This window comes from Heliangelus exortis, chromosome 11 (assembly GCF_036169615.1).
Source record: "Heliangelus exortis chromosome 11, bHelExo1.hap1, whole genome shotgun sequence".
Lineage (NCBI taxonomy): Eukaryota > Metazoa > Chordata > Aves > Apodiformes > Trochilidae > Heliangelus > Heliangelus exortis.
This window is the reverse complement of record NC_092432.1, coordinates 11,263,087-11,279,265: the sequence shown is the minus strand read 5'-3', so window position 1 is coordinate 11,279,265 and position 16,179 is coordinate 11,263,087. Positions and strand designations below refer to the sequence as shown.

The 16,179-nt window shown below is 54.7% G+C and overlaps 2 protein-coding genes across 2 annotated transcripts; both read right to left on the bottom strand.

The window, feature by feature from the left end:
- Positions 1-782: 782 nt before the first annotated feature.
- COX5A (cytochrome c oxidase subunit 5A) lies at positions 783-7,766 on the bottom strand. Its single transcript, XM_071754553.1, is given in 6 exon segments — positions 783-946; positions 2,063-2,185; positions 3,065-3,186; positions 3,975-4,091; positions 7,486-7,615; positions 7,617-7,766. Coding segments are annotated over 5 exon segments (633 nt in total). The 3' UTR covers positions 783-946; positions 2,063-2,071.
- Positions 7,767-9,763: 1,997 nt separating this feature from the next.
- On the bottom strand, positions 9,764-11,559 carry RPP25 (ribonuclease P and MRP subunit p25). The gene has a single exon (XM_071754552.1). It carries the CDS (start codon positions 11,047-11,049, stop codon positions 10,402-10,404), a length of 648 nt encoding a protein of 215 aa, XP_071610653.1. The 5' UTR covers positions 11,050-11,559; the 3' UTR covers positions 9,764-10,401.
- Positions 11,560-16,179: the final 4,620 nt, after the last annotated feature.

Sequence of the window (16,179 nt, the reverse complement as noted above, 5' to 3'; positions counted from 1 at the left end):
TTTTAAATAATAACAAAATAAATACCGGAATTTCTTTCCCCCCCGGTTTTGCAGTTCCCTCGCAAGCCCCGTAAGCCCCATCCTTGTCAGAAGGACAGGAGTCCTGCAGGGTGTGGGGGTTGGTGTCACCCCGCTCCCCTCTCCCCAGCCCTGCCTCCTCCCCCGGGGTCACCGTGCCCTCCAGACCTCTTCCTCACTTTCCTCTTCCTCACCTTCCCCTTTCCCCTTCCATACACCTTCCCCTTCCTCACCTTCCCCTTCCTCACCTTTCCCATCTTCCCCTTCTCCTTCCTCACCTTCCCCTTCCCCACCTTCCCTTTCCCCTTCCTCACCTTCCCCTTTCCCCTTCCATACACCTTCCCCTTCCTCACCTTCCCCTTCCTCACCTTTCCCATCTTCCCCTTCTCCTTCCTCACCTTCCCCTTCCCCACCTTCCCTTTCCCCTTCCATACCTTCCCCTTCTCCTTCCTCATCTTCCCCTTCCTCACCTTCCCCTTCCCCACCTTCCCCTTCCTCACCTTTCTCTTCTTCACCTTCCTCTTCCTCACCTTCCCCACCTTCCCTTTCCCCTTCCATACCTTCCCCTTCCTCACCTTCCCCTTTCCCACCTTCTTCTTCCTTTCCTTCCCCTTCCCCTTCCTGAGCCTGGGACTCAGCTTTATGCCAAGCAAACCCCGACTTACAGCCTCCCACCCCTCTCAGGACAGCAGGTTCTCAGTTTTCTCTCTTCCTTCTCTCCATGAAAGTCCCAAGAAGCAATCACACAAGCCATGGCTGCCACATCAGTCAAACCAGTTTCTCCTTTATTAGGTCCAACTTCCCCATCACATACATTGTGACTCAATAAAGGGAGAAATTACTTCAGGGAAGGTTGTATTTTAACATTTGTGTCTCCAGGCAACAGTGTACATTCAGGTAGCATCAGTCAGATGCTTGAGTCATGCACCTAGAACAACAACAAAAAAAGGACATAAAAGCTGTTAAAGAAGCAGCCACAGAGCTCCCACTGAGTCTCAAATGTACAATTTCCACTGCCCACTTTTCTACTTGAAGCTGAGTTTCAGCACCCCAGTTCCCATGTTCCCAGCCTCCCCCTGCACCAAAGGGATCGTATTCCAGGAGGAAGGGCAGGGACTTCAAGATCCAGAATTAGCTACTATTTGCTGCCAGACACCTGATATCTTTATTCTAAGAACATTTAAAAAAGGCTGGGATGTGACACTGGCCATCTCCTGAAGAAAATGAGTTCAGAGACTGCCTTCACAGAGCTTTACTTTCAAGAGGATTTTTAGTTTGGGCTTAGTTTTAGCCTGGGATTGTAGCACGTTGGGTCTTGCCTATCCTTACTGACAGATCCTCGTTAACCAGAAAAGCTGCTAATTTTAGTAACACCTTCATACTTTGCAGCTCACTTTAGGGCCTGGTATCCGTGATGGAGATCTACGTGGCTTTAATTCTGGTTGTATTCAAGTTTAGAAAGTACTCAGCTCTAGAGAGCCAGTAAAACAAGTGGCATTCCCTGCCCACATGCTGCTCCCAACATTATTTGGCTCTCCAAACGTGTTTAACTACAGAAAAAGATGCTATTTTAAGCATAATATGGAGAAACTTCAGTGTTGTCAAGTGACTGCCCTCAGTGGGACCAGCATAAGCAAGTAATGGCTTTTTCCCTGTTGTCTAACGTGGCTACACTGTGACAAAAACCCCAAGGTTGGTGTATTTCCAGAGGAAAGGGACCTGCCATTTGCTAGGGACACTTCTGGGGGAAAAGCTGCTGAGGAACAAAGGCTGACCTGCTGCCAACAAAGAGCTGCAAGACCCATTGCCTCAGCAACTGCTATCTAGAAATCTCTGGGAGGTCAGGAAGGGCTGCCAACCCCCCTGTCCCTCCCCAAGCAACTGCACTGCTCCTTTTTAGAGCCTTCTTTGAGAAGGGTGGTCACTCCCTTTCCGAGGAGATGTGTCATTATGGAGATAGCTGGAGAATCATGTTACAGCCTCTCCCAGAGCCACAAAGGCAAGGAAGGGTCAGGAGAGTCCCAGAAGCAGTGACATCCCTTACCAGTGAGGTTTATGCTTTGTCCAGGCCCAGTTCCTCTGGAGTGGAGATGCCCAGTTCACTCAAAGTTGGTCTAAGCTCCTGGATAACGTATGGATAGATTTCCTTGTGAGGTCCTGCCTTGTCCTACAGGAAAAGGAGTGGGGTTATTTCAACAGCAAGGTTGTTGTCAAAGCCCACCATGGACTGGCCAGGTTTGCAAACAAGGTGTGTGTGTTCATAAGAGGGTGCATGGCCTGAGCACCTGCAGCTCACGAGAGCAGCCTGGGCTTGCCTGAAGGCCAAGCTATGCTCCTTTGACAAGGGATGCTTTACAATCCACCCCAAAGACTGCTGGCTCTTAGGGAATGAAACAGAAATGGCATCTGATCAGTTAGAGGGGGGAAAAAAAATCAAATCAGCTTTCAGGAAGGCCTGAGAGAAAATTTAACTTGCTTGGAAGACAGGAGAAAAACAGTACCCTGTGAATAATATTAGGAAGGACTCCAGGAATACCACAAATTTGTCTCCAAGTTTTGATAAACTCAGTTGTCCCCTACATGACAGGGAACCAGAACAACAAAAAAAAAAGATAAGGAAATCCTAGGCAGATTCTTCCATGGGTCTTATATCTCCAAACCCACTGAAAGAGTTCCAGTTGTGCAGAAGAATGCAGAAACAGCAAACTGAGAGGCAACTGGTTGAAGAGCAGAGCTTGAAGCAAGAGGCTTTAACAGCTAGCAGTGAAGACCTCCATACCTCCTCACCTCTGGCCAAAAAACAAGCAGTTAGAAAAGCACAGCTGCTGGCTTCTAAGGCTGAAAGAGAAGAACTCCTGTCTCTACCCTCACTCATTTTAATTCCCTGTTAAGCAAAGGCTGGACCTGGGTTTCACAGTGCTGCTTTACGTTGTTTTTCCAGCCTAGGCAGCTTCCTGAGTTCCTGCTCCCAGTGTTCAGCCCACTAAGAAGCCAGCAAACTGCCTTTGCAATGCTTCTTTTACAAGAGGAGAAAGAATCCACTCACCTTTACAACTTCTAAGATGCGGACAGCGCTGGCGAAGTCGTTTAACCGTCTGCACGCCCTCAGAGCTGCATCAATGATTTTTGGTTCCGGAACCAGGTCATAACCCACAAGTGTGTTAATGCCTGGGAACACAAAGAAACACCAACAAGAACGTGGCACCTGCAGCCCAAAGGACCCTGCTGAGCATCAGCTTGCTCTCTCTCACGAAAGCATGAAGTATGAACACACCACCAGTCAGTCGCCTTCAGATTACTACAATTTTCACTGCTGGTTCTTTTTGGGGGGACACACACCTAGGGCCAAGGATTGTCTTTTGCTCTTATCTCTCTCAGCCTCTGCTGCCAATTTGAAAATTTTAAGTGGATTTCATGAAATCCCAGTGTCGCCCACACTCCCCAAAGGAGCTGGTGTCTGTACCGCTGCACTTCATAGGGAATCACTGAGGCATCAAAATGACTTCATTCCTACAGGTGTGATGAAACTGGAGCCTGAGTTGCTGTCTGTTTCCTTTCAAAGAGAAGAGCCCAACACCTACTCATCCACACGGTGCTGAAATGATCCCTCTGGCTGTTCTGCAAACACAGTTATAAGCTCTAATTGGGGTAGTTAATAGGAGCTGGCAACTCCACGGCAAATAACACCTGAAGACAAGCAGACAGCCTGCAGTGAGTTATGGCCAAGCCACAAAGCCAAAGTCCAAAGAAAAATGTGTGTGGTTGCTTCCTACCAACCCTGGAGCTCCAATCTACTTGCCCCAAAGCAAACACATTTCTCCTTCCCACCCAGGTGTTAAATCCCAATTTTCACTATTTCTGCACGCCAGCAGCGACGTAAAAATAAGTTATTTCTAGTCACAAGACCAGGACGAAGCATTTACTCCATCTTCCTCTTCCCTTTTCACTCAACATACCTTTCCTGAGCTCCCAGGCATCAATATCTGGCTTGTTGAAATATGTCACCCAGCGAGCATCGAATTCCTCATCTGATTCTTGTGACCCGTGAGAGTAGCAGCGGGCATGGACTGCAGCTGGATGCAGACAGAAAGGAAGAGGCACTCAGCAAATGGAAAACACGTGTACTTTAGTCCTCAGCAGGAGACCAAAAGCCACAAAATACACATATTTCTGTCCCCACAGTCAGGCCTGGATCAGCACTGTATGAATACAGCTTATCAAACACTGTTGTTTGGGGCAAAGTGTGCATTTTGTGCTCTGCATCATTCCCAGAGCAGGATTATTCAGGTAGAGGGGGAAGATAAAAAACAATTCTGCACAACCAGTCCTTAAAAGTTTTCTAGGACCCCTCTTTCCATAAGATAAAGGAACTTTCCCTCTTCCCAGAGCCAAGCAAGCCAGAGCAATGTGACAGCCATGTACCAGGCACTCTGAAGCAGTGTGGTTGTTCTGCCCCCACATTCTGTCCCCAGAGCACAGGCTACAGCTGTGCAGTGAGCTTAGCTCCAGGAATCAGTTTTTCAGTGGCACTCCTTCCAGAAATAAACCCCTATATCCCAGGAGTTACACCCTTATCCACTTGAGATGAACAAAATTGATTTATTCTGAGCTAAAGTCCCGCTCCTGAAATTGCTCCAGAATTGATTCTGTAATCCCAGACAAGCAGATTTCCCAACTGGCAGCCAGGCTTTGGTGCATGACTCAACAGCAAGGAGCTGCAGGTCTTTCATTCCCCCACAGGTTCAGAGCTGATGAAGGTTTGGTTAAAAGTGATCTGAGGAATCCACACAAAATTACCTGAGGCCAACTCTAAGGGCTCTCCAGAGCACGAGGGACAAGAGCTGTTAGAGGCTACCAAAGGAGAAAACAACATCACTGCCTCTTGCCCAAGAGAAAACTCCTGGATCTCAATGTAATTCCATTAATATTTGACAATTAATAAAGCATGAAAGTGGATTGTACTGCACTGGGCACGTAATGCTGACATGATTATAAACTCACATCTTCCTTCATAGATTTTCCTGCTGATCTTTTAATTAAACCTCCAAGGTTGGAGGAGCTTTCCAGAAGGAACCCAAACCCAGGGCATGGGCAGCACTGGCCCAAGCACCCTGCAAGCTGCCTCCCCTGGGGGACAGGGCCTGCCCAGGGGCTGCTTCCTTTCCCTGCTGTAATTTCACTCTGCTCAAGTCTGCAGAGGTCACACACCAGGCATGACCTTGCCAGGGTCAAGCTCTGCCTCAGAGCAAGGCAGATACAGTTTGGTCACTTTTTTCTTTCTTAAGCCACTGTGAACCATTCACACCAACTGACTGCAAAGTTCTCTTCAGAGGAAACCCCCAGAGCTGCATTTTTCCAACCTTCCCAGATTCCATTTTCTGCTCTGGAGATCCCAGGCAGCAGTGTACTGTGAAGCAGGATCCTAATTCTACATAGAATATAACAGAACAAACCACAGACAACTTCCAGGTCTATCTTTAGCCTCATTAAATGACAGCCTGATCAGAAGACAATTTAGATTTTTCACAAAATTTAATGTGGGACAGCTGCACTGCTGGTGAATGCAATGCTTCCCAATCCATGCAAATGTTATATTTACGTAATTAGGTAATGGCAAAATAAATGACAGGCCAAAACAGCATTATAATATTTTCTTGCTGTTCTATAGAGAGATTCCCCAGCTCCAAAACCAGATCTTTGATCCTGCTTTCTCCAATAAATCCCATGCACAGCTGAGCTCAGAGCAAGAGCACCCCTCTGTGCCCAAGCTGCTGAGATGCTGGCTGCTAGGGGGAGAATAAATACCTTTATCCCTAACCACGGAACAAATCTTCCAGGGAAAGAACAAATCTCAGAGAAATGCCTAAAAGATGGCATTCAGGAACTTCAGTCAAGTCAAAAAAACCAAACCTTCTTTCCACAAAGAGCTCAACAAAACCGTTTCCTTTCTTCTCAAACACAGAAGGAGCAGCTTGGTTGGACCAAAAGGAAAACGGGGAAGACTGTGAGAATTTGAGCTCTGGATTTCCAGGAGGTATTTTTCTTTTTGCTGGGGTGTTCCTTTATGACCTTTTGTTTTCCACACTAACTGGAAGCACACCCCGGAGACGAGGAGCACCACAGGAACCAGCTGGGTGCCCGGGCTGTCACTGAGGTCCCTCAAGGTCACTGTCACTTGGTGTGACAGCTCTTCCATGCCAACACCCTCCTGGAGACACCCAGCCCGAGGAGGAGGAGGAGGCAACGGGCACGGGTGCTGGCAGGGACACGCTTCCAGCAGAACTCAAACAGAGCTACAGAAAGCTAAAAACACCTCATCTCACACCGAAACGTGGTAAAACTTCCCCTAGTGCCAGATCTCGACAGATTTCCCTGTTAATAAGCTGGAAAGAAAAAAAACCACACACCTCCCCCCCAGGAGGAGCAGGAATTTAACTGACATGGGCATCACCCTTTGCAGCATCAGACGATGCAAACCTCACCCCAGTGAAGCAGGGGCTGGCAAGAGGAGGGGACCAGGGTGTGAAAGGGAGCTCCCGAAACCGGAGCCCCCAGACCAGGGAAGTGGGGCCGGTGTGCCCAGAGGGAGCCGGTGTGCCCGGAGGGAGCCGGTGCGCTCGGAGGGAGCCGGTGTGCTCGGAGGGAGCCGGTGCCATGAGCCCTGGGACACAGCCTGATCCTCGGGGATGGAGCAGAGACACGGGAATGACGAGCTGACAGGGCTCCACAAGAGCCCAAAGGCATTTTAAAGGAATTTCAGTGTGTTTGTCCTTTTTATTTAAAAAAATAAAGTGACCTTTTTTTCTTTTCTTTTTTTTTAAACGAAAGGAAGAGAACCCAGCGTGCGACCACCGCCGATCCCTGCGTTTTCGGGCAGCTGCTCCCTACGGCGACCGCCGCAGGAGAGGCACCCCCAGTCCCCCCAACCTCTGCAGTCTGACCGCTGCCCGTTAATTAGCTGCTAATTAGCAAGCAAAGGCCCTGCCTCACCTCTGGCTCCCCGCACCAGCACTCACCCCGCAACACCGGATGCTTTGTCCCTCCTCTTATTAACTGAGGTGACCACAGAGAGCCCCGGAGCGGGGACAGGCCATGTCCCCCGCCATGTCACCGGGAGGACGAGGCTCGGTCTCCCCGGGGCTGCCGGGGTCACCGCCGACCTCTGTCAATGTCACCTTCGCGGGAGGCCCAGGGAAGGCCCCACAACCTCCACGCTACACCCCCCGGAGAAGGGTCCCGGCGGCCCGCAGCTCTCAGCGGCACCGGTCCCGGCGGGGCAGCGCGCAGCAGGCCGCGGGCGAGGCCTGCCCTGGAGTGACGCCGGCGGGTCACTGCAAGGACACGGCGACACCGGGCCGGGCCGGGCCGCGCCGCCTCCCACCCCGCGATCCGGGGCCTCTCGGGGCCGATCCGATCCGAACCGCGACGGGGTCGGGGCGAGCGGGAAGGGCGCGGGCGGCCGCTCACCTGCGGGGCCGGCGGGGCGGCGGACGGAGGCGGCGCGGAGGCCGGAAAGAGCGCAGCGGCGGAGGAGGGCGGCGGTGGCGGCCAGCATGGCGGCGGGAGGCAGCACCGGGCGGCGGAAGGCAGCACCGGGCGGCGGGGGCCGCGGGCCGGGGGCAGCGGGCGGCGGGGCGGTGCGGTGCGGTACGGCGCGGTACGGTACGGAAGCGCGGCCGGGACACACGGCACCGGGGCGGGAAGGAGGCGGGGGGCGAGGCCTAGCGGGGGGCGGTGCCGGCCGCCATTTTGTGGAGGGGACGGAACTGAGGGGGGAAAGGGGAGTCTTCGTCGGCTCGTTCTGCAGCTTAGGGGCGGGCGGGCGGGCGGGCGGGAGGGAGGGAGGGAGGGAACGAACGAACGAACGAACGAACGAACGAACGAACGAACGAACGAACGAACGAACGAACGAACGAACGAACGAACGAACGAACGAACGAACGAACGAACGAACGAACGAACGAACGAACGAACGGCGGGGTTGGGTCTGGGGGTTTGGGCCGGGGCCGTCTGGCAGCTCGGGGTTCCCGGGGACATCATCCCTCTCCCCACACACTGGGGCTGATGCTGATGGCTGAGTGCGGCCCGCGCTGGGAAGGGAAACTCTCCGGACTTGGCTCACCCTGAGGGGAAAATGGGGCCCTGCAGCTCCCCGGCTCCCTGTCCCCCATCCCCTGCGGCCCTTCGTCCCCTCTGCCTTCGGGAGGATGGGGTGAGCGGGATGGGGTGCGTAGATGGACCCCAAAATACTGCCGGGCTGGTGCCCGGGGTGTCCGGGCAGGGCAGCCCAGGATCAGGATGATGATTTTCCTCACTGCGTCCCTTTCGGACTCTGTGGGGCCGGGTGTCATCGTTAAATCTTTCATATTTTGGATTACTGTGTGTTGGGGGTTTTTGTTTTGTTTTTAACCGTTTTCTCATGCAGGAAGGCAAAGAAAGGAGCACAAAATCCCCGAGCTCCTCTTGCCTCCAAGCTTGGAAATTGCCTGCCTGTAAAATCAGTTAAAAATAGTTCTGCACATTAACAAAATAATGAGAAACGAGCGGTTCTTGACACTCCCTCTCTCCCCTTGTGTTGTGAGATGGCACCAGAGGGGCAGAGTTGGGGAATTGAAGGGCTGTCAGCTCTGCATTGCGTGTCCATGAAAGATTTTAGGCTCCCAACTGAGCACTTAGGATTTTATTTTTTTTTTTAATTAACATAATTTTTAGTACATGTAGGGTAGGAGGGTTTAACCTCAGTGGTGGGCAGGACAGAACCCAAAGCTTTCCCAGCCCCAAACCCACAGAAATTAATCATTACCAACAACAACAACAAAAAAAGAAATACTGTAAATTAATATTCAACTACACAGTGGCAGACAAGTGAAGCGAATCAATCTGCAGCAGGGCAGAGAACCGTGAGTCTCTGGCCGAGAGGAGCAGCTGCCTGCTGAGGGAGATAACAAGGTCATCGCCAAGCACAACAGCCCCCTGCTTCCTCCTCCTCCTCCTCCTCTTCCCCTTGTCTCTTTTAATTCCCGCTCTCAGCCTAGCGGAGCGCTCCCCGAGCAATCCCTTGGGAAAAGAGGGGATGCTCTCTGTCCCCAGAGAGCGGGAGCCAGGCAGGGAGATGGCACAGCTGGAGCATCCTTCCCGGGTGTTTTTTTGGGAAGGGTGTGCTCATTGATGCCGACTGCACTCATGCCCTGGGGCCATGGGCAACCGGGCAGGTCGGGGGGCTCGCTTGGCTCCCCTCACCTCTCCCCTGCCCTCCCTGCATCACCCCAGCTCACACGGGGCTGGCATGGGGGCTTTGCCCGGCTCTGCTGTGCTGGGGGGGCTGGCAGGCTGCTACCAGAGCATGGGGAACCTGTCCCCCATCCTGTCCCCCCTGAGGGCATCCCCCTGCCCTGGGTTCAGCAGCAGTGACAGTCCCACTCTCCCTGTGCCAAGATAATCCCCCCCCCCCATTTCCCCTCAGACGTGTTTCATCTGTTTCTGAAAAGCTTTTATTTTCTGTTCACTTTTACCCCCCGGAAGGAGCGGGGATTTTGCTCTGAAGGGTTTTCCCCAGGAGCCAGCCTGTGGCCAGGGCTCTGCAGCCAAGCCCACACCCCCAAAACCTTCCTGTCCCCTTCTGGGTGCCGTACCCACCCCCCCACCACCACAACCCCCCTGACGCTCCCACCACCCCCGGCTCCCGCCGTCGGGGCTTCACCCCAGCTCCAAACACCTCCGGGAGAGCAGAGACCTGAAGATCCGATGCGGGAAAAAGAAGGGTTGTTTTATTTTCTTTTGCTGGCGTGGGGAGAGAGCGGAGCCGTCTGCTTGCTCGTGTGTTTTATTGGGGAGGGATCGCGGTGCCGCAGGGTGCTGAGCCTGGCATTCATAAACCTGACAGCTCCTCCCCGGCTGTAATCGCAGCAGTTTGGGTAATGAAGGAGTTACTCCGACGGGCTGAGGGCAAATACCTCTTTCCGGATGGCCAAGACATCTCCGTGGGGAGCAATGAGGTGCAGATGCCTCCCCTGGTCCGGGCACTGGTCGCGTGTCCTGGCTTTTCTGGAAGTCACTGCAGAAATGGAGCTGCCCTTAGGTGGCCAAATTCAGGTCCCCCCTACACATCCGCCCCGCTTCAGCCCGCAGCCAAGTGCTGGCAGGTTTAACCCTTTAAGCCTCCCCCTAAATCTGGGGACAAGGTACCCCCCAGCAGCAAGCCCCCGTGCCTGGGGGGCAGCGGCAGCGTGTCGGGGGGAGCCTGCAGCACACGGGTCACCTTTGTCCACAGCAAGGCAGCTGCAAACCCCGGGCTTTCTCCGGCAGACCATCTCCTGCCTGCACAGGGATATATTCCTGCCTGGATTCCTGGCGTGCAGAGGGACAGGGCAGGAGGTGGTGGGGTCAGTGGTGGCAGCCTGGCTGGCTGGCGGTGGTCCCCGAGCCCCTCGGGCACTCGGGTTTCTCTGCCTGCAACTTTTTGGTCAGCAGCTGCTCACAGGGAGGTGGCAGGGGCCGCTTCAGCCCCTTGGTGGAGGAGCTGGATGTCCCTTCGGCCCGGCTGAGCCGTGTTCCCAGCTCGGCCCGGGGCTCTGGGGGCTGGTATCCTGTCTGGTTAGGGTCCAGGGGGTCCCGAGAGAGGAGGATGGAGATGGAGGGGACGTTCTTGTGGACGGTCAGGTTCTGTGCCGGGCCACCAGGCAGCGGGTTCTGGTTCTCCCAGACCTCCAGCAAGGTTTTGTAGCGCACCTTGGTGACCTGGTGAAGACCTCCCAGCTTCCTCTTCATGATCTCCACGCAGGTGATGGTCTTGGTGACCGCCCGGCCGCTGCCGCTGAAGACGATCTGCCGGCTGCCCCTCAGCTCCAGCTGGGCCATGGCGAAGTTCATCAGGTTCCTGATCTTGCTGCCCTCCTTCACTTTCATCTCCACCACGCCCGGGGACAGGTCGGGGAAAGGCAAGGGGCTCTCCTCTTCCGACGTCCTCACCTTTCGGAAGTTCTCCATCCTGGACCCGACGGTGGGCTTGGCTCCCCCTCCTCCCGCAGCCATCCTTCACCCTGCTCGGCAGATCCCCTGGGGCTCCCAGCCCCCCGGGACCATGGCAGGGCTGACTCTGCTGCCCTCCGGCCCAGCCTGCGGGAGGGATGAGTTTAACCCCGCGTCCCCGGCACTACCAGCCCCTTCCCCTCTCCTCGCTCGGGGCTGGCTGCCGAGGAGCTGGCGGCTGTGCCAGAGGCTCTGCCCCGGGGGACACGGGGCTGCAGGATGCCCTGGGTGTCCCCGGTTGCTCCCGGGGGGGAAGAGGGCTCTCGGCGATGCTTGTGCTCCTCTGCTCCAACTGCAGCACTCGCTTCTGCTGCTCTTTGCTTCATTATGGACTTCAGCAGCCCCCAGAGCTGTTGTGTGCAATTAGCAGATCCTCCCCCTCTCCCTCCCCTTCCTCTCCTCCTCCTCCTCCCCTGGCTCAGCCTCCCAGACCAGCCCCGAGAGCCGGGGAAGGCAGAGGGGAGGACAGGGAGCCCTGCTCCCCGTCTGGGAGCCTGCGGGCAGGGAAAGGAAGGGAAAGGGGGGAGGTGGAAAGCAGTGGGAGAAGCTCACTCTTGCCTTCATGATGCTCCCCGAGTCCTGCCCCCTTAAAGAGAACCTCGTCCCTTCACTCAGCTCTTGCTCCTCTCAAGGACACCGACTGCAAATGTCAGCAGTCCCGGCTTCCCTGCCTGCCCGCCCTCCACCCCCTCCCCGGCAGCACCCCCGGAGGGGCGAGGGGTCCCTGGGAAGGCAGGGAGATGCAGGAGTTGCACTGGGAAAGCTGGCAGCCTGAGCTCAACACTTATTAGTCATCAGAGAAGGGACTGGGACTCGCAGGCAGGACAAATCCTGGCAGATGGCATCACCTGCAGGGTTAGGACATGCACTGAGCGTGCTGGGGCTCTGCTGCCCCCAGCCCCCTGCCCCAAAACACCCAAAGAGCAGATGCTGTGGCAGAGCTGGTTTTCACGGGTGATTTCTTTCCCTCCTCCTCCTTCCCCACCCTTCTCCCTCCCCGCTGCTCTCCCACTCCCTGTCCCTTGCTCGTTTCCACATCCCCAACCTGGAGCTGCTCTCCATGGAGTCACCGTTTCATTGAACTGCCCGAGTCCCCGGTGATACATCCCAGGAAATACTTATTGCCGGCCAGAAAATCTCCTCTTTCTGCCCCAGGCAGAGTCGATGTCCCTGCCCCAGGCTGGCCCTTGGCCTGTCCCTGTCACCTGCCTGTCCCCTGCCTGCTCCTGGCACCCCCGGTGTCCCGCCCTGCTGGCAGGGGGATCATTGCACCGTGGAAAGACACGCTGAGTATTGACTTGCAGTCAAATCTTATCAGGCTCTGCAAGGCCCTGGATTGTTTTCACTCCAAGCAGGGCTTGAACAAATACATAAATAAATCAATGGATCTGGTGGAGATGGAGGCTGTGGTGAGGCAGGATGTGGCCATCCTGTCCCGAGTGGGACAATCCCTGTGTCCCCCGTGGTCCACAAAGCAGCTTTTTTGTGGGAACCTCTGCCTTAAACGTAGGGTGGGGATGGGACACCCCCCTGATCTGACACCCAGGCTGAGGTCTGGGGGGGGTCTCAAGTGCAATGCTCCCTGTGCTGGAAAAGCCAAAGGTTTGGGGAGCACCTTTTCCCCATCCCACTGGCACTGCGTGAGATCCCTTTGGCACAGAGGGGGAAACTGAGGCAGGGCAGAGGCTGCTCCCAGCCTCTAGCACCAGTGGTGTAGTCAGGCTCTGAGCACCTCCCAGTCTCTCCCGGCATGCCCAGTGCCTGCACTTCCATCACCAATCCCTCTTCTGTGAGACTGGTTTTCCACCCCTTTCCACTCCATGACATCCTGGCTGAAGGCACCCAGCTCCTTCCATGGACAGGCAGGGATGGATGAAACCTCTCAGGGAAACTGCAGCCTTCAAGAGATGCTAAAACCCCGGTAAAAGAATCGGGAAGGGTTGTGGCAACCACTGTTGAGTGTGTGTGGTCGAGGGAGCTGAGAAGCCCCCCCAAATCAAACACCCAGCAGCAGCATGGCAGGGGGTTACATGGGCCCAAGGTGCTGCATCAACCACCCAGCACCAGCTCCCATTTTCTGTGGCCTCAGGGCCTCTTCCCCACCTTTAATTGCTGCTTCCCAAACTCCCCTGGCTCCAGCCCCTGCCAGGAAGGCAGAGGGGGCACAATCACTGCCCGAGCTCTCTGCCCCCCCAAAGGGCTGGGGATGGGAGGGGGGGGCAGTAATGGCAGGGCCTTGCTTTTCCTCTGCAGTGCTTAAAATGTAAATGGATTCATTATTAGCAACTCCACTGCTAATTACCATCTGAAGCCATTCATTAGCCTGTCAGCTTGCTTGCTGGAGAACAGAGTGCCTTGGTTCTTCCAAGCTGAAGGCGTGAGCTCAGCCACAGCCAGCAGCAGGGCAGGAGAGGGAGGGGAGAGGGACAGAAAAGGCACAGGCAGCCCCAGCAGACCACTGGGAAAGAGGATGAGGAGTCATTTTAGATGGAGAGGACACAGATGGGAAAGGCGGGAACGGAGAAAAAAAATAGGAATAAAGCAGTTACACCCTGCATATTGCCTGTCTGTCCTCCCTGAGCATCCATCCTGCTCACAGCTGGAGAATGGTGCCAAGGTTGGGACTCAGGGACTGGTTTCTTCTCCCTTTTCCCATTCCAGTTCCTCTCTGAGCATCCCACATCCCAGTGCCATGGTCTGCCAGCACCCCGTGGAGCTGGGGCCCTATCTCAGCCGGGTTCCCCATCCTAGCAACTGCTGCCAATCCTGTAAAATAGGGGGAAAACCCCCAAAACGTATTCCTAATGGAGAGCAGGGCAGCTGGAGAAGTACAGTAACCTGAGTCCCTGCCCTCCACCTGCCCTCTCAATATTTTATTTCATCAGAGGTGGCTCTACCTGGGAGCAGCTCGGAAAGTCGAAGCATCCGATCCAAGGAAAGTCTTGGTGCCAGCACCCATCTCGGTGTCACATCAGCCCAGCTCAGGTCTCAGGCACTCATCACGTTGCACCCAGCAGTGGGCTGATCCTCGGGCTGATTGCAGCCCCAGGGAGGGATGCAATGGATGGATCCCTCCCTGGGGTGCTGCGGCTGCAGGGACCCCCCTGCCCTCATTTTAACCAGGGGCTGAGCTGCTTTTTCCCAGCACCATCCCACAGGATCCAACCCAGGCTCCCAGGGACTGTTTGGAGATGCCAGAGGAATCCTAGGGCCATCTGAGTGTGGCATGAACTCCCTCTGACTGAGCCAGCAAGGTGAAACTCCTCATCCCTACCAAAACCAGCAGAGCACAAGACGATCCTCATTTTGGGTGGACAGACAGGGAAAAAAAGGGGAAAAAAACCTTTTCTAGGCCAAGACCCTTTGCAAGGCTGCAGCCCAATGTGCTGGAGGACACCCTAAGGCCCTGAGGGCATTAATAAACCCTAATGGCTCCAACCATCCCCCCTGGAACACCCCCCTTATCCTGCCCAGGGCCCAGGAGCTGTATTTAAGCCCATCCCAGCGTGTTTGGTCCTGGTTTGACCCGTGGCTGCTCTCTGGCTCAACTACTGCTGTTCTGCACCCCAGCTTATGGACACCTTGGACATGACCTGGGGATTAACCTCACAGCTTGGCTTTGAACCTGCCTGTGAACTTGCTGGGTGTTCCCCACTCCTGGATGAATCCATCCATCCTCTTCAGCCAGCTGAGGCACTGCTTGGACTCTGCAGCTCTCACCCTGGCCTTGTGTCACCTATCCACTTGGCTTCCCAGCCCCCTTCCATGAGCCAGGGGAGCACAACCTGTATGTTTTGGGAATATCTCACCAGGGAAAGCCTGCAGGCAGCTGGGAACACGGTGCTGAGGGCAGGGAACACCTCTGCAGCTGGACAAATCCTCAATGAGACGGGAAGGTCCTGGAGACCTAAAGCAGGCAAAGAAGCAGGTATGGAGCAGATCCGGGGCAGAGAGAGCTCAGGAGAGAAGAAATAAGCAACACAGAGCAGTGCCCAAGGTCAGCACAGCACTCCGAGGCTCAGAGCACCCCATGAGGTCTTGGCCAGAGAGGGGGTCCCCAGCCTGGTCCCCTTCCCCCTGGCTGCTGCTGCTCCTGCCTCACTCCCTCTTGCTGGGGGCCTGGAGCTGGATGAAGGGGCAGGGGTCCTGCTCCCTGGGGGGGTCAGCAGCTCAGGCTCCAAGGCCCAGAGGGTGCTCAGGGTGGACAGCTGGGCCTGCAGACACGGGGGCACCCGTGCCACGCTTGTTTTCCTGCTTCCCTCGATTTTACCCTCTGTCAAAGAGGTGTTTTCCCCATTTCTGTCAGGTTTCCTTCCCAAAGAGCAATGCTGCCCATCTGCTGGGGGGCTTTGGTGACCAGGGCCTGCAGGTGGAAAAAAGAGATTTAGCTCCTTTGCTGTTCTTCACACCTTCCTGGGGTGGGATGTGGCCCTGGATGACCCTCCCTGCCCAATGAAGCACGAGAAGGTGCTGTTCCAGGGGAAGGGGGAATGACTTCGTGTTCAGATACAGCCAGTTCCCATCTCACAAACATCGGGTGGGAGCTCCAGGTGGTCAGCACAGAGCTCCTTGTGATGACAGAGGACAAGAGACTCCTCCTTGTGTTGCTCGGAGACCTCAGGCTCCTGTAATATATGTTGATGAATTTGTATTCCTAACCAGTAAAATTCAGGAAAAGAATTAAACTGAGAAAGAAGTGAATATGGGGCTAAACAAAGCAGTTGAGACATGGAATTTTTCCAGTGAAATGGTGTGAACAAAACAGGGCCCTAACAAGACTAACTTCTGTCTCAAAGATAATGAAAAGTGTAGGACCTGTTCTTAAAACAAGGCACTGCCAAGGCTAACGAGGCACCAGAAGGAACATCTGCACAAAAAGAACATAAAGATGTCACAACCAGCAGATAAGGGGAAAGTTATGGCTAGGGTCTGATGTCACCTTGTAACAATATAATGAAGTCAGTAAAATCAAGAAAGGTAAAAAAGTTCAAGATTTCAAGACCTCTTACTTCATCCAAAGACGCCCTGACAAACCCCGGATATCTCCCCAAAAGAGGACTCTGCCCAGACTTCACCCAAACTCCGCCCATCATGGATATTATAATGACCTGATGTAATCCTATGAATATGTAT